Source organism: Akanthomyces muscarius, chromosome 1, assembly GCF_028009165.1.
Source record: "Akanthomyces muscarius strain Ve6 chromosome 1, whole genome shotgun sequence".
NCBI classification, from domain to species: domain Eukaryota; kingdom Fungi; phylum Ascomycota; class Sordariomycetes; order Hypocreales; family Cordycipitaceae; genus Akanthomyces; species Akanthomyces muscarius.
In genome coordinates, this window is record NC_079241.1 from 1242115 (window position 1) to 1263132 (window position 21018).

At 54.8% G+C, this 21018-nt stretch overlaps 7 protein-coding genes across 9 annotated transcripts; 4 read left to right on the forward strand and 3 right to left on the reverse strand.

The window, feature by feature from the left end:
- Positions 1 to 682: 682 nt before the first annotated feature.
- Positions 683 to 991, forward strand: LMH87_005360 (uncharacterized protein; the record flags this gene model as incomplete). The annotated part of the gene is made up of 3 exons (XM_056203065.1): positions 683 to 701; positions 759 to 782; positions 834 to 991. The coding sequence occupies 3 exons, from the start codon at positions 683 to 685 to the stop codon at positions 989 to 991; spliced, it is 201 nt and encodes a 66-aa protein (XP_056058561.1).
- Positions 992 to 2025: 1034 nt separating this feature from the next.
- Positions 2026 to 4308, reverse strand: LMH87_005361 (uncharacterized protein; the record flags this gene model as incomplete). Its single annotated transcript, XM_056203066.1, has 1 exon — positions 2026 to 4308. One exon carries the CDS (start codon positions 4306 to 4308, stop codon positions 2026 to 2028), a length of 2283 nt encoding a protein of 760 aa, XP_056058562.1.
- Positions 4309 to 5041: 733 nt separating this feature from the next.
- On the reverse strand, positions 5042 to 5313 carry LMH87_005362 (uncharacterized protein; the record flags this gene model as incomplete). The annotated part of the gene is made up of 2 exons (XM_056203067.1): positions 5042 to 5222; positions 5279 to 5313. 2 exons carry the CDS (start codon positions 5311 to 5313, stop codon positions 5042 to 5044), a joined length of 216 nt encoding a protein of 71 aa, XP_056058563.1.
- A 3648-nt stretch (positions 5314 to 8961) lies between these two features.
- LMH87_005363 (uncharacterized protein) lies at positions 8962 to 10884 on the forward strand (the record flags this gene model as incomplete). Of its 3 annotated transcripts, none has more annotated exons than XM_056203068.1 (2): positions 8962 to 9969; positions 10040 to 10108. In XM_056203068.1, 2 exons carry the CDS (start codon positions 8962 to 8964, stop codon positions 10106 to 10108), a joined length of 1077 nt encoding a protein of 358 aa, XP_056058565.1. The 3 variants fall into 3 exon arrangements, with proteins under 3 accessions (XP_056058565.1, XP_056058564.1, XP_056058566.1); XM_056203069.1 differs by lacking the exon at positions 10040 to 10108 and having other exon boundaries at positions 8962 to 9773; positions 9850 to 9934; XM_056203070.1 differs by having other exon boundaries at positions 8962 to 10884.
- Positions 10885 to 13086: 2202 nt separating this feature from the next.
- On the reverse strand, positions 13087 to 13421 carry LMH87_005364 (uncharacterized protein; the record flags this gene model as incomplete). Its single annotated transcript, XM_056203072.1, has 3 exons — positions 13087 to 13203; positions 13271 to 13307; positions 13372 to 13421. 3 exons carry the CDS (start codon positions 13419 to 13421, stop codon positions 13087 to 13089), a joined length of 204 nt encoding a protein of 67 aa, XP_056058567.1.
- A 1794-nt stretch (positions 13422 to 15215) lies between these two features.
- Positions 15216 to 16288, forward strand: LMH87_005365 (uncharacterized protein; the record flags this gene model as incomplete). The annotated part of the gene is made up of 3 exons (XM_056203073.1): positions 15216 to 15483; positions 15540 to 16190; positions 16248 to 16288. 3 exons carry the CDS (start codon positions 15216 to 15218, stop codon positions 16286 to 16288), a joined length of 960 nt encoding a protein of 319 aa, XP_056058568.1.
- Positions 16289 to 19771: 3483 nt separating this feature from the next.
- Positions 19772 to 20079, forward strand: LMH87_005366 (uncharacterized protein; the record flags this gene model as incomplete). Its single annotated transcript, XM_056203074.1, has 2 exons — positions 19772 to 19975; positions 20044 to 20079. The coding sequence occupies 2 exons, from the start codon at positions 19772 to 19774 to the stop codon at positions 20077 to 20079; spliced, it is 240 nt and encodes a 79-aa protein (XP_056058569.1).
- Positions 20080 to 21018: the final 939 nt, after the last annotated feature.

Consider the following 21018-nt stretch of genomic DNA (forward strand, 5'->3'; position numbering starts at 1 on the left):
GGTGTCATTGCTGGGACAGCGGCCCGCCTCTTGCCCGCAACAGTACGCTCGGTCGGCCGCTGTCGAAAGCCCCTGTCCATCATGACCCAACATTCGAGCCTGCCAGTCGACCTGACCAGCCAAGGTGGATGGAGACGTTTTCAGCACGAGGCGGAGACGAGACGGGCATCTTTCTTCATCTTTGTCTATTCAAACGCATTTCTCTAGGTCAAGTACACTTCCAATAGGTATATATCCAATCAAAGACGCCATGAATATCAATCGTTCGCACCTCTCCAGTTCCTGGCTGCTCAAGACACAGCCTACCACCAGCAACATGCCCTCACTTCCATCTACCCTTGCAATGAATGCCGCCCATCCTTCCCTCCAAAGTTGCAAGATCTTGACGAGGCTTGACTGTGGCCCACCACCGCCCACCGATGCAAATCATTCGATCAGAACTGGTAAACGACGCATGTAGGACGCAGCCTGCAGCACCAGGACCTGCGCGACCCGCTCCCACCGCCATTGTCGCCGCCATTTCCACTGGGCACCGCATGAACGAGGCTGCGATATTGGCTCATGGCTGGCTCCCGGTATGTGGCGCGCCAGGGTGGTAGGCGCAAGCGCACTGCAGACCTATTCGTAGCGACAGAGACCAGGATCCGGTAATTGAAGAGAACGAACGTACCCGAAAAAAGACATGGTGATTTGGCTCGCTCGTATGCTATTAGCTAAGCAGCTCTCGGTGTAAAAGAATGATTACTGACGTTGGTAAGTTCATTACTTTCCAGTCAGTGGCGGTATGTCGGGTTGCGTGCCACGTTGATCGGCTGTGCATCGTATGTATCAAGCTCGCGAAAGACGCTCGCGAGAGGCACTCGCAGAGAAGGTTGCGGACGGGGCTGTCGAGCACCTGAAAAGAAAAGCTCTTGAGAACTACGGGTGTGCGGGCAAGGGTACTTTGAAGATATTGACGGGGCTTGTCACCTTTTCATCTACCGCCATGTAGCACAGGACATTAACATGCGTTTTCGTAGCATATTCCCATCCCATGAGCCAAGCTCTGCCACTAGTCGTCCCCAAGAACTCATGGATGCTACGACAATGTATACATTTTTTTTTCATACGTTTTGGTAACTTAGACTGGACTGGATTGGATCCCGGGACTTGATGATCCTACCAGGTTCCCAAGACCCCATCACGCCTCTCGCTCGGCAACGAGTCTGGCCTCTTCGCCGAGCTCCAGGCTCAACACATCTAGCAGCTCAGCCTGACGCACTGCCGCGGCTTCATTTCCACCGTGGGGCAGCGCGTGGCCTTTGAAGCCGCCAAGTCCACCACCTCATCCGTGTCCCCCGACGTCCTGCACGCGTTGAGGCCATGTGCGTCAGTGTGCGTCAGCGACGTTACTAGCCTGTACATGGAGAATTTGTCGTGGACACGGCCACGTATCTCCGACATGGAAACAGACGCGTACGAGACGTCGCGGCCGCGGTCGGGTGGGTTCCTCGATCGGGCCGGTGGCTGTGCCCATGATGCGTCGCCGCTCGCGTCAGAGAATGAATGGGAACAGACAGTACAATACTGTCAGAAGGTTGAGTCTGCGCCATCAGCCACACATTTGCATGATAGTGTGCCTCGAGTCAGGATATAGCCATCGACTTATAATTAAACTCCCATCGTCTCATATTAGTCCGTATAGGCATCATGTCCATCCCAAGTCCTGCTGCGGAAAGGAATGAACAAACCACGAGCCGGTGTGGGGACCAGCCAAGACTCCGACCTACCAGAAGGAAGACGGAAATGTATTAAAGTCGCGAGGATATTGGAAAGGGCAAAGAATATGCATCAATCGGAGCTGTATTTGTTCAAATGGCATAAGGCCAATCTATACTGTGTAGAAGAAAATATTAAAGAAAAAGGCATTCGTGTAAGAACGTGTCCCCAAAAAATGTACCCTCAGAAAAAGCTCCGAAACCCTTCATAAGTACCGGTTCATGATATAAAACATGCGCATAAACCTGTCGGATCCTGCCAATCTGCTTAGGCACCAATGGCTGCCTGGCACAGGACGCTCTGGCCAAGGATGGGGAGGACACAACATCTGGCCTGCTTGCCAACGGCGGCGCAAGAAGCACCGAAAGCCTTGGGGCCAGAGTGGGAAGAGGGAGAGGAGCAGTCGAGGTCAGCGACGCCGAGAACATCAGTAGAGCAGCACTGGGGGTTGCTGTAGAGGCCGCGGGGGCAGACAGGGCCGTTGTCAGGAGGAGAGCTGGTGGTAGGGCTGCCACCGCCGGGCTGGGTGGAGGTGGGGTTGCCGCCGCCCGGCTGGGTAGTGGTAGGGTTGCCGCCGCCCGGAGCAGACGAGGTAGGGTTGCCGCCGGGGGCGGAAGAGGTAGGGTTGCCGCCACCAGGAGCAGAAGAGGTAGGGTTGCCACTGTTGGGGGGGTTACCGCCACCAATAGCATCTTGGCAAAGGACATCCTGACCAGCGACGGGAAGGACACAGCACTTAGCCTGCTTGCCGGCAGCGCCACAGATGGACTTGAAGTCATCGCCAGAGGTGGGGGTCTTAGAGGGGCTAGAGCAATCGAGGCCCAGAACACCAAGTACATCAGTGGAGCAGCACTGAGCGTTGCTGTAAAGACCAGCAGGGCAGTGGAACTCGCCGCCGTTGCTAGGGTTGGTAGGGTTAGAGCCAGGAGCAGAAGAGGTAGGGTTGCCGCCGCCGTTGCTAGAAGTGGTAGGGTTGCCTCCGTTGCTGGAGGTCGTGGGGTTACTACCGCCAGGCTGAGTGGAGGTAGGGTTGCCGCCTCCAGGGGCAGAAGAGGTAGGGTTACCGCCACCAATGGCATCCTGGCAGAGAACATCTTGACCGGCAACAGGAAGAACGCAGCACTTAGCCTGCTTGCCGGCAGCGCCACAGATGGACTTGAAGTCATCGCCAGAGGTGGGGGTCTTAGAGGGGCTAGAGCAATCGAGGCCCAGAACACCAAGTACATCAGTGGAGCAGCACTGAGCGTTGCTGTACAGACCAGCAGGGCAGTGGAACTCGCCGCCGTTGCTAGGGTTGGTAGGGTTGGAGCCAGGAGCAGAAGTGGTAGGGTTGCCTCCGTTGCTGGAGGTCGTGGGGTTACCACCGCCGGGCTGAGTAGAGGTAGGGTTGCCGCCTCCAGGGGCAGAAGAGGTAGGGTTACCGCCACCAATAGCATCCTGGCAGAGAACATCTTGACCGGCAACAGGAAGAACGCAGCACTTAGCCTGCTTGCCGTCAGCACCGCAAATGGCCTTGAAGTCATCGCCAGAGGTGGGGGTCTTAGAAGGGCTAGAGCAGTCAAGGCCAAGAACACCGAGGACGTCCGTAGAGCAGCACTGAGCATTGCTGTAAAGACCAGCAGGGCAGTGGAATTCACCACCGTTACCAGGGTTGGTAGGGTTGGAGCCAGGAGCAGAAGAGGTAGGGTTGCCGCCGCCGTTGCTAGAAGTGGTAGGGTTGCCTCCGTTGCTGGACGTAGTAGGGTTGCCTCCGTTGCTGGACGTAGTAGGGTTGCCTCCGTTGCTGGACGTAGTAGGGTTGCCTCCGTTGCTGGACGTAGTAGGGTTGCCTCCGTTGTTGGAAGAAGTAGGGTTGCCTCCGTTGCCAGATGAAGTAGGACCGCCGCCGATGGCGTCCTGGCAGAGAACGTCCTGGCCAGCGACAGGGAGGACGCAGCATTTAGCCTGCTTGCCAATGGCAGAGCAGATACCCTTGAAGTCGTTACCAGAAATGGGTGTGCGGCTGGGGCTGGAGCAGTCGAGACCCACGACACCGAGAACGTCGGTAGAGCAGCACTGGGCGTTGCTGTAAAGGCCGGCAGGGCAATGAAACTCACCGCCGTTGCCAGGGTTGCCGGTGGTGGTGGTGGCAGGGCCGGAGCTAGTGCTGGAGCCGCTGCTGGAACCGCTGCTGGTAGTGGCAGGGCCGGAGCTGGTGTTGGAGCCGCTGTGGGAGCCGCTGCTGGTGGTGGCAGGTCCGGAGCTAGTGTTGGAGCCGCTGCTGGTGGTCGCAGGTCCGGAGCTAGTGTTGCCGCCGGTGCTGGTGTGGCCGGGGCCAGAACTAGTGTTGCCACCGGTGCTGGTGTGGCCAGGTCCGGAGCTGGTGTTGCCGCCGGTGCTGGTGTGTCCGGGGCCGGAGCTGGTGTTGCCGCCAGTAGAGTGGCCACCAGGACCGGAGCTCGTGTTGCCACCAGGGTTGTTAGGGACGCAAGAACCACCGTTGTTGGGGTTGGTAGGCACCGCCAGCGAGGTGCTGGCAAAGATGGCCGCGGCGACAGTGAGGAACTTCATCTTGATTATCCCAGTCGTATTGATAAGAAAGCAGTTGCGAGTATAAAGAGTGACTGGCGCGGTAGAGGCCTGAAGCAAGAGTGCTTTAAACGACTTGACCGGGTGAGATGAGTTGTTGGGGCTGTGGAATAAAAGGAATAAGAGGTCGGGAGAGGTGTATATTTATATCTGATGAGCAGCCTCGTCTTCCGCGGCCATCTCCCAGGGATGGGTGAGCCTATGGATACCAATGTTTGGTAATTTTCGGCAACTGCCCTGCTGCTGTTGGCAGACACACGGTGGGCGAGCCCAGACTGGTTCTAGGACTTGGGGCGAGTGCAGGGTCATCTCAACCTTGCATATCGAGACCCGCTCTGGGCCGTATAGAGGGATATGGGTGTATTGGACCATGTCATTTCCCTGGGGAAGACAAGGCGTACAGACCAAGGAGGCATGTCTGAGCGGCGGTCCTGTTCAAGGCAGACGGCAGTGTGGTGTCCAGAACGGCACGACGAGGAAAGAAAAGACCCGACAGGCCGTGAGGCCGTCTGAGACCCAAAAGGGAGGTCACCGGGGAGAGCATTGTGCGTGTTGAGCGATATGGTGGACTGGCCCCTTGCGAAAAAGAAAGAAAGAGACAATGGGCGGCACTAGGCCGATAGCTTCAAGGCGAGTGCGGGGCGCCCGCGATACGAAGGCCAGTCGTAGGTTTTCAAGTGGGCTTTCTGGTGCTGCTTGCCATTGTTTGGTGTAGCTAAAGTGGTACATTGTTGTCTTGAGCACTCTTTTCGTTGCCCTTGGCTTGAGCTTGCGGCCAGTGGATGAGGGCACGGTGCCGTTTCTGGCGGCGTTGAAGCTGGTAGACCAAAGAAAGCTCCATGGCGCGAGGAATCGCGCGACGCCATCGACGTAAAGGAATACTAGTGAGCAGGGAACTGACCGAGTTGAGTAGCTGCATTGAAAATCAAGCCGTGATTAGAAAGAGACGTACCGGTACAGCTGAGCTGTCATCGAAATAGTCGGCATGACTGGGCATCAATTTGCCTGCACCCGAGCTGTGTTACGGCAAACGACGAGGCGGGTCACGGTCATGGTGGGTGCGGGGGGGTGGGCGCTGTCAATCCGCGCGTCCAGCTTGCTTCTCCCGGATGTGACAAAGACAGGGGAACGGCCATTGTCGACTGGGATGTGCACAATATCGAGGCTGATCCTGGGCCAGAGAGCAGGGCGTAGCGAGGGCAGGCGAGCGAGATTGGAAGGGGACGAGGGAGTGCGCGAGCTTGCAGGAGGAGAAAACGAGAGCCGCTAGGAGTCTGGACGAGCGGGGCGATGGTGGCAGCTTGGCAGCGGCCAAAGCTTGCTGGGATGGGAGAAGCAAGATCTCACTTTTAGCGCCAGCCGGGGTTTCTTTTGGGGCGGACAGTGCTCTCCGTGCCTCCGTCGCTTTCCACTGGCTTGAGTGGTTGACTGGTTGACTGGCAGCTGGCAGCCACCTCAGTTACAGCGACTCAGCGAGTGCGCCAGCAAGCCGGGCCACGGCACTGCCCATTGCCCACCACTTTCAGCTGGCTGCACGCTAAGAGAAGCACATGCAGCCACTGAGCCAGCCCCTGCCAGCGACGCTAAACCTGCATTAGTGCCGTTGGCCTCCATCCGATGGCCCATCGGCCCACCACCCCAGGGCAACAACGCACCAAACGCACTGAGCCAGGCTCTCACCTCTCAACTCTCAAGCTCTCTCTCTGTCTCTTTTTGTCAGTTTATCTGTCCGATTCCAGCTTGGATCATCGCTGCCATCTTCTCGGCCTCCACCATGGCAGCCACCCGTCTTCGGCCGTCCACCTTCCGGCGCCCCGTCTGCCTGTCCCTGTGCGGCTGTGCCGCATCTGCCGCTGTTAGAAATCACGCACAATACTGCGAGAGCCACCGGTGCAGGTGCATCCATAGGTAGTCGGTCTATTTGCTCTCCGCCCATGCAGGTGTCTACCTACGTGGGCGGCGTATTTGCGCGGGTCTCTTTGACACTAACCATCAGGATACCGCCATCGTCAGCAATATATTCGCGTTGTCCTCGACCCAGCCAGCTGTTCGCGCACTATCCTGCCGTGTCGAATGCCAACGCACATCGTCATGCAGATAATATCCATGTCTCCGACACGAGTCTCTCCACAGATCGAAAGCTTGGCCCGATGATCGCAAGAAACAACACAGAGAATTCAGTAGATGCTGATTTTCTACACTAATCTCTGCCATGTCACTATTCAGCCCCAATCCGCCCCCAAACTATCCAGACAACTAGCCAACATACAGGCAACCGCAGCTCGACAACATTCTAATGGCTCCTTCCGAGAATCAAGGGAGTGTCTCAATCATCTATTTACAGTTTAAAATAGGAACTCGTCTGAAAATCGTCCACGGCTACGCATTCTGTAGGCCGCGATCTGTCGACGGCTTTACAATGGGTCTCCCGTCTGGCTATGGATATCCTTACTAGCGGGTGAGACTTGGGGATGTTGGCATTGTCAAGATCAGGCAACTATCTCAATCGAGACCGGCCTCTCTAGGCCCCGCAACTCATTAGGTCTGACCGATGCGGCGTACATGTCCCGCCACGTCACTTTGATGTTGGTACCGAGCTGCAAGAGTGTAAGACGCGCATATCAGGCCCTGGCAGTTGGCAAGCACCCTTGTTCCTGGAATTCTCGACTGGAAAAAAAATCTTGTCCCATTTCCGCCACTTCTGAAAACTTTTCGCCTCTTCTCTTCCGATACTTCCAACATGGCAAAACCAAGAGGGTGCGGTCGAGCGCCCGATCTGCGGTGCACCGGCCAGCTTGACCAAACAAGCGAGACACCACGACGTTGCTTTTTTCTTCCGCCGCCGTCCACACCGCGCCGGGACGCCATGCTATTCTCTCTCATTTCCGCAATCTCCCCTCCCATGCCTCCTTGCATGCTTTGCTAAAAATCGCAGAAGCGACTGTCTCGGAAGTTGACTGCTTCATTGGCGCAGCGCACCACCACCAGCCCACTTGCCCACCAGCAGCATACTGGTAGTCCTGACTATCGCCAGAGCCAGTTCGACGAGGGGGCGTCCTCGTCCGGCGGTGGGTCTTTCATGTCCTAGACGCCTACCAAATTCGTTCAGTTTTGAATTGCTCGAAACCCATCTCTTTTCCTTTGAAGATGTATACGCCTCAGCAATTGGACGCTCGCTTTGACAATGGCGGTATGCACCACACACGAGCGGAAGGTGGGAGTGCACGCTGCAAAACACGCACTGCACCGCCACGAGCAGCTGAGCCGCTCAGAGGTGACGGAACCCAACGTGGCACAAGGAACACTTCAGCAAAATCACACTGTCACACAGTCATCTGAGACTTCACTTTTTGTGGTGTGAACCAAATTTCCACACAAGCCAGGGCAGCCGCGTTGGCGACTGGCCTTTGCCCCTAAATTGAAGCCGAACCGCCCAAAGGCAGGCCGCACCTCCCTCAGCTACTCATCAAAGGTAGGATTACCAGGAGAAAGTGGCTTTATTTTGTTCATTCTAATCTGTAATTTTGTCTTGAAACTTCCTCTAATAATGTCTTGCTTACTCCATCCGGAAGTCGCCATTTCAATAAAATCAAGCCTGCTCCCTTGGCCTCAAGGGCGTTCGGCTTCGGATCAAGGAACCTAGTTTTGCTACCCGCTGCAGTAATGTCTCGTTAGCTGCCTCATAATATTGACGATTATACCATGAACTTCTGACTATCACCGCGGTAGCATGCGTTGCCGCGGCGGCGACAAACACCCAGTTCGGCGCCCTACCCTACAGTAGAGATATGTACTGGTTTTCCAGTCACACTGCCACAAGACAGCCGTGATTTTTAGTCTAGGATGCATTAGTATAATTACAAGGATTCTGATAGTACGGTGACTAACTCATTGCATTGCGGCTCTCGTTGTGGATGTGCGTAGTTCATTATGTAGCTGAGCTCGATGCTTCGTCATTGAGTACGGAAGCCTATTGCGCATCTTCCTGGAAAGACCATAGAGAAACAACACAACAAACGGCTCTTACTAAGCCACGAGAGCCAAATAGAGACGAACGACCAAGCACTTTACCCCAGTAGATCCTGCATGCCGGCGTTAACCTCCACAACGTTGCAGCATCCATCCACCGCCACAACGATGCTGTCGCACGATCGACCTTTGCATAGTCGTGCAAACATGGAATCGGTCATACAAACACCCTCGTCTACATCACTGCCAATGTTTCGATCGGTCCATCACGATACTGGTTAGGCAAGCCGCTGTTCCCTGCACACTCTCTCGCCAAGGCCATGCTCGGCCCGTCTCCGTCGCCGGCCGCGTGACCCCCACTTTAAGCAGTGACATTCGGCACCGATGCAGGCCGATGAACATTTCTTCTTCTCCTCCACCACCACATCCTTCCCACCGCCCAGCCCAGCCCAGGCCCAATCATCACCCAGAGACTCGAATTAATTCTGCTCTGGTGCTTGACAATTGGCTACGGAGATGGAATAGTGGCTGTCTGGTCAATTTCTCGAAACCAAACTCCCATCGCTCACCCGCATAACCCTTATTCCCGTGTAACCTCCACGACTCGATATCGTCATCGACCCTCCCCGCCTCGAAGAAATTTCCAACTGGTGATAATTGCCCATCATGGAAGAGCACAATGCGACTACTGGAAGCCCCTCGAGCCAAAACAAGGACCGAGCCGCCGAGATCCTCGATCGCCATCTGCCAGACGGATACTCTGCCGACCCCGAAGTCAGTTTGTCGACCCAGCCCGTCGAGGCGGCGCTCCTCGAGAGCCCCCTGAACCTCGGCGGCTCCCCATCCCCGATACTCTCCGCCGCGGGCGGCGCGGTCGGCGGCGCGTCGTCCTCTGCCGCTGCCACGCCGCCCGCCGGCGCCGCCGGCGCCGCTGAGGAGGGTGAGAGCCCCGACTCTGAGCTGGTCGAGTCGTCGCTCAAGCTGCAGGGCGGCGACATCCACCGCGAAATGTTCCGTATCCGGGCCCGCGCCAGCTCGCTCCGCCGCGCCAACACATTTTCGCACCAGCCGTCGCCGAGCCTGCAGCCCGCCGACGACCTCTCGTACAACGAGCAGCGCGTCCCGGGCGGCTTCCGCCGTCAGCACCTGCTGCATCAGGCGCGCAAGCGGCGCGCCTCCCACGGACCCGTCTTTGCGCGCAACTTTGTCGACTTTTTGGATTTATACGGAAGCTTTGCGGGTGAAGACCTCGACGACACGGATGACGAGGACGAGACGGAAGACGAGTCCGCCGTTGAGGAGGATGCAGATGAGAACGCGCCCACCGAGGCCTCGCCGCTGATTCGAAGACGGCCGACAATGGGCCGCAAGAAGAGCTCGCGCCGGCTGGCGCGCGAGGGCGACGCGAGCACCGTCAAGACCTTTTTCACGCTGCTCAAGGCTTTCATCGGCACGGGCATCATGTTTTTACCGAAAGCGTTCCGCAACGGCGGCATGGTCTTTTCGAGCATGACGCTCGTGGCCGTGTCGCTGATTACGAGCGTGTGCTTCAAGCTGCTGCTCGAGTGCCGCGCGCGCTACGGCGGCGGCTACGGCGAGCTCGGCGCTGCCATTATCGGCCCGCGCTTCCGCAGCATGATCCTCTTCTCCATTGCCCTCTCGCAGCTCGGCTTCGTCTGCTCGGGCCTCATCTTCACGGCCGAGAACCTCTACGCCTTCCTCGACGCCGTCACGCAGGGCAAAGGCACCTTTCAGCTCGGCGTGCCCGCGCTCATCGCGCTGCAGCTCGTGCCGCTGGTGCCCCTGGCGCTGATCCGCAACATCTCCAAGCTCGGCCTCGCCGCGCTCATCGCCGACGTCTTCATCCTCTTCGGCCTCGTCTACATCTGGTACTATGACATTTCCGCGCTGGCCACGCGCGGACCCGCGCCCATCCGCCTCTTCAACCCGGTCGATTTCCCCCTCACCATCGGCTCCGCCATCTTCACCTTTGAGGGCATCGGCCTGATTCTGCCCATCCAGTCGTCGATGAAGAAGCCGCACCACTTTGGCCCGCTGCTGTACTTTGTCATGTTCCTCATCACAATCATCTTCACCTCGGTCGGCGCCCTCTGCTACGCCACGTTCGGCGAGGACACCAAGATCCAGATCATCTCCAACTTCCCGCAGGACTCGGCCCTCGTCAACGCCGTGCAGTTTCTCTACTCCATCGCCGTCCTCGCCGGCGACCCCGTGCAGCTCTTCCCCGCCGTGCGCATCCTCGAGACGTCCCTCTTTGGCGAGCGCGCCACGGGCAAAAAGTCCGTCGCCATCAAGTGGCAGAAGAACGGCCTGCGCTCACTCGTCATGGCTGTGTGCGTCGGTGTCAGCATCGTCGGCGCGAGCGACCTCGACAAGTTTGTCGCCCTCATCGGCAGCTTCGCCTGCGTGCCGCTCGTCTACATCTACCCGGCGTACATGCACTACAAGGGCGCAGCCGAGAAGCCATGGGTCAAGGCGATGGACATTGTGCTCATGGCGGGCGGCCTCGTCGCCATGGTGTACACTACGTTTGTGACGGTGTATCAGTGGATCGACTCCAAGGTATAAAAGACAATGTATATATTTTCTTGTTTGTCTTGCGCTACACAGGGGAAAAGACGAGATGGGAAAGTCAAGGGACAGGAAAAGAGCAGCAATGCTGGCGGAGGACTGATTGTGGGGGAGATTTTGGGCAGCAATGCCAGGGAAGGAGAAAATATGCATGTGGTCAGAGTAGCATGATGAGGATGCGGTGAACGAGAGAACTCATTTTTATTTTATCCTGCATTTCTTTCGCGTTGGATTATGTTTTGTTCTGGCCAGCAGGGATATGATATACGATTTGCGCACGTTTCTCCTTTTACATTGAATAATGCTGACGCCCCTCGGATTGCCCTTTTCATGTGATGGATGAAACTTTTATATTTGCAAAGTGCTGGGGTGGAAATTCGGCTCATACAAGGGACCGGAAATAAGCAAAGGGAAAACCAAAGCCCTTGCTTGAAACCCTACCCCAAGTGAGTTTTCCTCATTTCTTCCTTGTGCCTGTGCATTGCCACCTGACCAGTCACGGTGGGTTATAGGAATTTTACGTGTTTCTATGCCCCCATGGAGTCCGCAACACAGGCATTGAAAGGGGAGTATACCGAGTAAATCATGCAACGAAACTGGGCCCCGGGACCTTCTCCGTGGCCATCGGCAGCCCCCAGTTTATATCAGATCCACTGAAATCTGCTCACAAGGACAGCTTGATTTTGTGTTTTTTTCGGAGACGGACAAGGATGCACGGCTGTCCACTGCCCAAAACTCTGGAACGCTAATGTGTCTTTGATGTGCGATGCGACGTTCTCCTTATTTCGGTCAGCGGAATCAAGGCAGAATTGCTTGCTAGGCAACGAGGCTCCGGCGTTCGGGCAGTTGGACGGGCGGTGACACGCCAACACCTTTGCTTCTTGTGTTGCAGTTGCAATCCGGATAGCCCGCCCGCCGAAGCGGTGGATCTGCTAACTGGCTTGGCTTCAATTAATAATTCTAAATTTGTCTCTGCACTGCCCGTCCATGTTAGTCTGTAGATGATGTGACGAGAAAACAACAATGGCTTTGGGGTTGACGCGGCTATTATGCGCCAAGAATAGTGATTCGTGGCAACCCGGTATCCAAGCATCGTGGCCGCAAGGCGAAGAGCCTCGAAACGCTCAAAGCTGACTCTGGTGACGCTAGGTCTACATCCGGGTCGCGCAACGACAGCTTCAGATCGTGGTCTCGTTCCTCCCGGATATGTTTAGATGTCAATGACAAAGCTGGCACGACAAGGATGTGTGTCCTGTAGTAGAAATGCCGTGGGAATGATAGTATGGTCAATTGGCGGTCGGCGAAACTCAGCAGGCTGGCGCGTCACGGTCGCACAGACTGATGATATCCGGAGCGAGCTGTGCCCAGTTTTCCCAGTCACGATAATTTCAAATGATCATTCGGCAGGCTAGCGGAAATAAGCTTGCTTAGTCACAAGTGAGAGAAAAAAAGGGTGGAAAGCAGCTGGCCCGCGGGGAACTACCCGTTGCTACCCTCCATCGCCCGGTGTCGGAAAACGATGAGTGAGAGAGCACGGCGTGGCGGAGGGTTTGGTGGCAAGCGAGAGAGCCTCCATCGTGAAGGGGCGTCCTTTCCGGATTGAGAAATCCGATGGTGGTTGGGGTCGCTCGCTGCAAGCACTAATAAGGTACCAGCGACTGGGGGTCCGGCCGGAGGACTGAAAACAGAGCGGCACAGCCAGACACTCAGCAACGGGTGCCCGGCCGCAACAGAAAAGGGGTCCTGGGGCCCTAGGAAGCTTGTTCTTCGGCGCTGTGGAGTTGATGTTGCTTCGGAAAGCTGCTTTCGGCTCTAGCGTCGTGGGTAGAGCGCAGCGCAGTGTTGCAGCACAGCATCGGATGCAAGACGACGGGGTTCCCCCACCAGCGTAGATGTTCCAGAACGTTGGGACTTAGCTGCAACCCCTCCAAGGGGGCTGTCAGGTTGAAAATTGAAATCTCTGCTTGGTTTTGGTACGGTCTGGGCTGCTGTGGTGGGCGCAACGGTGCATATGCATTTGCAGGCACAACGGCGGGGAAGCCGACTTGAGGGGGGGGAGTGTGGATGGCCGTTTGCCTGCTGTGGACAGACAGCCAAGCTTGCGGGGGCCGAGACGGAACAAGTTTTGTTGAAATGGTGACTTGGAAAATGTGTAATGGATCTTGTATAACGATTATAGAGCAGCGATTTTGCCGTGTCTTATTGCTTGGTAGTAGGGTCATGTTGCGCTTGTCGCCACGTGCCAGGTCGTTGGGCACGACTGCCGGCACGGCACAGGTCGCACTTCTCAATTGTGTTGAGGAGGAGGAAACGACACTAAATGAACCCCGTTAGAAAATGGACAGCTCGGCTCATTCCACAAACTAGGTAGTGCCAGTCAAACCAAGTATGGTTTGTGGAAAGCCTCGTCAGTGGCAATGCTGTTTGCCAAGGACAAGCACAGCGTGAGACTGTGCAACCCCCGCCACGTAGTCAATTTTGAACAGCACAAGCAGTGCATCGACATGCTCGTTCGTAATACCAGAGCCATGCATCGAGATGCGAGCGTTCTGCAGCGACTCGTCGCCCGCAGGTCGCAAACGCCTGGCTGGGGCTGAACGAGGCCCGTCTCGCGAAGAGGGCAATTAGTAGCGCTCATCAATCCTTTGCAGGCATCCTGGGGCGTTGTGTGGCGTCGTCAGGTCGAAGAGGATAGTGGACGCCTCGTTCTCTAGTAGGCACCGCCACAAGGAAAAATTGGATGGCGACGCCGAGATGCTTGGCTCTGAGTGGTGGGAGTGATGAGCATCGTTTTGCGGGGGATGACTTTGTGGGAGAGAAGAGGGTGAGGGTGTGGGAGCCGTCCAGGGTGCGGGGGAGTCAGCTCACTCCAGGGCGGGCAAAGGTGAAGGAAAGGGCTTTTTACAGTGCAGTTTGGGCGTGTTGGGTGGGCGACGGCACACCTCCGCCGCCCATCGGCACGCTAGCCGGTTTAGGCATCCCGAAGCGTCCCTTGCCCCTCCTCCAACGACACCTCTTTGCTGCTCCCACGCTCCTTTTCACTCTTCCTCTCCAACTGCTCCAGTCTCTTCTTTGCGCATTTCGTCTGCCCCAAAGGAAATCGCGGCCCCAAAACGGCCCTGCTACTACCCCAAGGGTATGCCCAAAAATAAGGTCCAATGTTTTGGGCTGCGCAAGCTGCTAAAAAGGCTTTTCAATGGAGATTCCCCCCCTCCTCAGCTGCCAGGTCCTGCTCCCCTTGCTGTTCCAGCCTGCTAGACTGGCATATTTTCTCGTCGCTTTCACCAGGCGCATGCATACATGGCTTGGTCTTGGCTGGCCGGAGCTCTTGGCCGGCTGCACGCCCGTTGTCGTGATGGCGGCACACCTCTTTCTTACTCCGGCGCTGCCTGTCCAAGGTCTGCCCAGTCCTCTCAGCCATGATCGGCCCGCCCATGACCTGTCTATTACACAGGTTTACGTATTTGACTTTTGTCGAATCAAGAATCGTAGTCTCGTTCCCTCTTAACACATGTCTCTGTTATGCTTACTCTGTACTGTCTCCCGGGCTCTGACTTTTCTTTTCCGTGGCGAGTCTCGGTTGGAAAGTGCATAGTAAGCTTGAGGTAGTCATTTGACGTGGTGACCGGGGTCCATGGTCTTTGCTCTGCGACCGGATAGTAATCCCATGCCGAAAATCCCATACCATTCTAATTCCAGTCCATTGTTTCCGGTTGTGGTGGTGTCCATCTAAGCGCGCCCTGTCTCTCGTTGCTGCACACGCCCCCTCCTCCTAGTACTCCCACACGCCAACGACCCCAAACTCTCCACCTTTCCCGAAAGTCGACGCCGTTCTCGCCCTCGTCCCAGAGCTTTTCTTTCCCCGGTTTTACACTCGTCCTCGTGACGGGTTGACGGGCAAGACGGAAACATTGGCCCTCGCCCTACTCTCCGCGCGCAGTCTCTCCACGATCCCGCTTCGCCTCTGAAGACGCAAAGGAGGGTGTGCCGTCAGCCACGCATCCAGAACTTCCGTAAACGCTTGGGCTAGCTCGCACACACACATGCAGTGGACTGGCCGCCACCCACACACCCCCAAGGCTCGTAAGCTTGTAGTCTCGTGTGTACGCCGTGTAAATTATCGTGACCTTTTCTGCTCTGGTCCTGTTCGTACAAAAGGGCGGCCAGCCCTCCCTCCCACACCTTTCGCTCTCTTCATTCTTCATTCACTCATCCAGTCTACATATACTTCATCCGTGTTCAGCCTTTGCGCTCCTCACCCTACCACCACCACTCTCCTCTAATACCATCCTTCGATCCCACGAAGACACATACAAAAACACATTACAATGTCTCGAGTGCTCATCCCTACCCTCCGCCTGGCGGCCAAGGCCTCTGCCTCCCCCATTGCTCGCTCTGCCCGTGTTGCCCATCCCATCGCCGCCTCTGCTGCCCGCAGCTTCCACTCTTCTCCCGCTCGCCTCGACCCCAACCCTGTTACCCGACCTCATCTGCTGCCCGAGTTTAGCCTCGAGAACAAGGTTGTTGTCGTTTCTGGCGGTGCTCGTGGTCTGGGTCTCGTCCAGGCTGAGGCTCTCCTCGAGGCCGGTGCCATTGGTAAGCTTGTCCTAGCAATTTTTCAATTTCTCACTTCCCCCACTAACACGATAAAGTTCACTGCATTGATCGTTTGGAGCCACCATCCAACGACCCTGACTCGCACTTCTCCAAAGTCCAGCGCCGCGCCCGCGAGGAGCTCGGCACCACCCTGACCTACCACCAGTTTGATGTCCGCAACAACGAGGCCCTCAACGAGACCATGCGCAAGATTGCAGACTACACCGGTCGCCTCGACGGCCTCATTGCCGCCGCCGGCATCAACTACGAGACTACCGCCCTCGAGTACTCCCAGGAGGAGTGCGAGCGCATGATGAGCATCAACGTCACCGGCTGCTTCATGACCGCCCAGGCCGCCGCGCGCCAGATGGTCCGCCTCAAGCGCCCCGGCTCCATTGCCATGATTGCTTCCATGAGCGGCACCATTGCCAACAAGGGCATGTACGGCGGCGCTTACAACGCCTCCAAGGCCGCCGTCATCCAGCTCGCCCGCAACCTCGGCGCCGAGTGGGGTCCCCACGGCATTCGCGTCAACACCATCTCTCCCGGCTACATCATGACTGAGATGCTTCAGAATCTTTTCGTCACTCAGCCCCACCGCAAGGATCAGTGGGCCTCCGAGAACATGCTCGGCCGTCTGTCACTGCCACACGAGTTCCGCGGCGCTGGCGTCTTCCTCATCTCCGACGCCTCCAGCTTCATGACTGGTAAGTCACCCAAAACTGGCTCAAATAAATCGCAAAAAACTAATTAGAGTCGTAAAGGTGCTGACCTAAGAATTGACGGTGGGCATGCCGCCTGGTAAATTGTTTGAAAATGCATAATAAAAAGCAGCAATTTGTTTTCATGGAGTGTCGGCGACCGGATTTGCGGTTGGGGTTTTTCAAGCGGCAATGCATTATTCCCGGTGTTTTCCTTTTTTTTCTAAGATATTTAGAATGCTCAGCGCCTTTGGCATACTTACCAGGCATTAATTAATCACATAATTACTCAAAACCGAGCTGAAGCAAGATGACCTTTGGTGAGATGTTCTAGAATCGCAGCATCGCAAATCTTCAATGGCAATTTACATGCTAGCCATTGCTGCCGTTGTTTCTTTTAGGCTTTGCTTGTTTAGCCACACTGCTTGACTTTTTTCGCATCTGCTGGGCCGTCGAAGAATGAGCTGGAAGGCAAAAGTGCGTCGAGAGACAAAGGGATGTCGTAAGACAAAACTTGTCCGTGCCAGACGTCGGATCTGCTATTCGATCATTGAAACCTGATGCAAACTGCAGACTCTGACTTTTGAGTGTGCGTTGGCACTGGCTAACTAACTTCCCTCAGCAAAATACAGACTCCCATTTCTCGTCTTTAATCATTAAACGACGAGCACTCTTACTTGCTGTAAATATAAAGTTTTAAGTGCAATTGTACTCTCAGCCCGTCTTGAGTGTTGTTGAGGAAGGCTCTGTCAATGGCCGTAATCGTCAGAGGCCTTCCTTAGCAGAGCCACACACGATCAAGGCTAAGTGGGCAGCAGTGCCCGAGCCTAAAGGTTGGGTTTTTTTTTTGGAGAAAAAAAAATCCAAAAAAAAGGAAGTCGAAAACTGACATAGTTCTCGGCACCACTTTGTTTGAGCAGGCAGCCACATGTTTTACTCAGCATTGACGATCAGGGAGCCAGGAAATCAATGCAAAGTGTGTGTCCACCCGTCTCACCTGCCTCATCTACGCAGTTGTCACAGCAGCTGGCGCATTGCCCGAGCCTAATCTACTTGCAATGATCTTTACAGAACGTGGCAAGCGTGGCACGGTTCATTGGACTATATTTATGACGACCTTCGCTACGACAGCTCTGGTGCTGCCAAACGACGTAGAAATACTCGCGCTCTTGATCTCATCCGCCATGGCTGTCCGGACAAGAAAAAGTGGCGTAATAAACTTCTAGTATGTTTGAATAATCATCAGTTTCCGCACGATTTTCTGTGCGTATTGCGATCATTGAGGTCACCAGCAAACATGAACGTCCGGCTGATTGAGCAAGTGTTTCACAAGCTAGAGGATACGCTCCAGAAAAGATGTTGGAGTCGGAAACACTGTCTGTCAAGACCGCAATGCAAAATGCATGAGTCACAAGAAAAGAGGTGGACTGAGGAGAGAATACGTGTGATACTGTTGATAAGGAAAGCAAGGAAAATAAGAAAAATATGGAAATGAGCAGAAATGAGGCAAAGGAGAAGAATAAGAGAAGCAAGAGAGCGGATAGGGGTGAGGGAATTGCACAGCAAGAAGACCAATATAATTAAAACAAAAACCTGGGTGACGTGTCGCTCACTTTGAGAGCGACTCGAAGTATATACTGGCCGAGATGGTCTACTTCGGCGTTCACGGCACGTAGAAAAAAGACCAGGTGGAACAGGGTTTCGGCTGCTGTCTTGGAGGCTACCACTGACACGGTCCGTTTCCAAAAACGTACGCCGGAGTCTCCTCTCTTACCACAAGGACACGATCAAATGAAAAAGGTGCATTGTTCAAGTCTTTTGGACCATGATCGGGAGCATCAATACCGGCCGCGGTGCTGTGTGGAACAATTTGGTCGTGGATAGGATAGCTGTAACAGCGTACAAATTGAACAAGAAACTTTGCAGCATTTCGTCACATTCTGACGAAAAATGCATTTGCCTTTTTCTACGGAAGTGTAGACATTGTTGAACCGTCGTGGCTGTGCGTAAGAACCGTTCACCAGCCTCTCTAACACCAAGGCGCCCCCACGACAAGGCCGACAGCAGCGCCACTCACAAACGTCCTGGAAGTATCCAATTCAATTCCTGCCCTGAGCATGATACCAGAAGCTTACGACTCAGTGCGACGGTGTCGTCTGACGCTGCTCGTCTTGAACGAGACGACGCCCGCAAACTCACCAGCAAAGTCGAAAATGCCTAAACGTCTCGCCCGTGACTTCATGTACGCGATTCCAGAAGCTTGACTGGAATATCTCAGTGAGTACTAATCGTAACATGAATACTGGCGGTGTCTTCAGATACGGTGGTCACGCTCTGGACGCGATACACTACAGTAAAACAGAATCACATCAGTGGCAGCGAGCGCTTTGGGAGTTGTCACTACTTAAAAAGAACGAGATAGATGCTGCTGATGTGTTTTTAAGTTTCACTGTTCTGCCGCTGACTATTTTTTCACCTGGGCAATTGCTCGGCCCGTCACACTCGTAACAAGTCTTAACCAGTCCCAGTCAAATCCCTGCTAGGCTCCGGCGCTTCAGTTCACTTAATTCCAAGAGATTGCTCTAGATGGAGTATATCGAGAAACTCGACGATCTCCTTGAGTATGGCCGAAACAGTACCATCCATGTTCGAGAACCTCGAGGCAGCGTAGCGGTACACTTCGGCCCAAGCCAATTAGGCTTCGCCAACTTCGATGCTCGCGGCAGCCTTCTTCAAGACGTCATCGAGCGTTCCGCAGTTGGTCGCGTCGCCGACTTCTGCTTTCACCTGTGCGCATACTTGTCGCTGTATTTAACAATCTTGGAAAGCTTCCGATGCATGAGATGAAGTATGTGGGTAGCTGCATTGCTGTCGACCCGAAAGTAAGGGGCAACCGCCGGCATCGACTCGCGCGGGCCCATGCTGTACTTGAGGTAGAGCAAAGCCGTGGAAACAACCTCTTCGATTTTGGCAGTACCACAAAAGCATAGGTCGAAGCAGGTCCGAGAGGAAAGATGTGCTACGCGACGGAGGCCCTCGAGTCTGTGCCCGTCCTCGAAGACCCCCCTCTTGGATTTGGAGCGTTTTGTTCCTTGTTTGCAACGCCCGCAAGCGATTGTAGCTAGCAAAAAAAGGCCCCAACGACTTGAGACAATGCTTTTTCTTTCACGCGAGATTGTTGCGTTATTATCGCAAGGCAATGCAATACTACTCAAATCCACACTTGAGCACTAATGAATGCCATCTGATTTGCGCTGGAACCTGTGGAAGCTGGGACTTCACTGGCTCATTGGTTTGGCAGAAATGGACGGAAGGACGAAGAACCAGAATACAACAGCACGTCGCTGGCGAAGAAATACTTGCGACTGGTAGGATGTATTTTTAGTCGCTGGATATTGTTGTGTCTCATTTGAAGCATCCCGAAACCTTGACAAAGTTCACCTCCATGGACATCTCAAGCCCCAGACGACGCGCGCTCCTCAGACCACATCGGCAGAGACAAACGACGAGAGTGATTCGAAGGTGCAAGACCGCACTCATGCTAGTTAGCTCCCTGCTCATTATTTTGGTTATTTTGCTAATTTTCCATGATTCAAGAAGTGATGCGCAACGGCAAGTGCACCACGGTCGCTTGTTTGCGCCTGCGCCGCCGAACAGAAGTTGCAGGTGCGATTCACTCTAGGCTCTCTGTGGACGGCGAGCATCCATCTCTCGGCTTTATTCTGGACAAGTCTCTCCAACTAAATAGCATTCATCATTTACTGTTACTTCGCCGTACAGGTGGCCTTCCGGTGAGTGAAAAGCCCTTGCTGTGAGGACTCTCGTGGAACTGGCCTTGCTGATTCGAATGCATGCTCAGGTCCGACACACAGTGTCATTCTCTGACGACCATTGAAAAGCCGCACTCGATCATACAACCGCAACGTTTTCCAATTTCTGCATACAACCGACAGCGACGAATGGCTGCAAAGGCTGTCTCCGGCTCTGATGCCGACAGTGACTCCGAGGATGCCTCCGGACTCCGGGCAAAGAAGACGCGCTGTATTTACTGCAAGATGAGGCACGATTCTGTATAAAGTACGCAGACACGATCTCTTCGGCCATTGATATCCGACACCTGCGCGATCGCGGTGCCGATACCTGCGCTTCCTTCTACAACCAGCCTCATGGATCGCAGAAATTGGAAACTTTCAAACAAAAGCTCATCAGTAGTCTGCATGCGTCTGCGAACATCTAATCTGCCTCCCCTGTTGAAGTCGACACCAAGGCTCTCGATCTTCCCAGCAAAGAGAACCTCTTAGCTATCCGATTCGTCTGCACCGACAATAAAGCTTTCGGTGAAATGACCCGTACGCTGGCTTTCATGTGCCGCCTCGATTTGTTGCAGTTCACAGAAACGGCATTCGGAGAGGGCATCGCCGATCGGATTTCAGTGCTCAAAGCTTCAATCGAGACAATGATAAAGCTTCTTAGCGCGCATTACAGAAAAGATTGTGCTGAAAGTTGTAAGGGTTGTTCAGAATTAACGGACTATATGGCTTCATACAAAGAGAACATGTTGGATGTAGAAACAGATCTCACACTGATATGGGCGGCACTCACAAGTATACTGGAGAAACTGAAAGAGAGGGACGAGAGCGTATCGACGCCGCCACAGATGACTTTGCTGAGGAGCGCATTCGGTGCAAATCTCAGTGCAACGAAAGCTATCATAGGAATCACCGCCATCCTGACAATGGCTCGCTTGATTTCCTCTTATTTTTAGTTCATTAGCCTGACGGTGTTCCTCCCGCTCTTGTGACGCTCTACTACCTTTTTGCGTGTCGATTGGGGG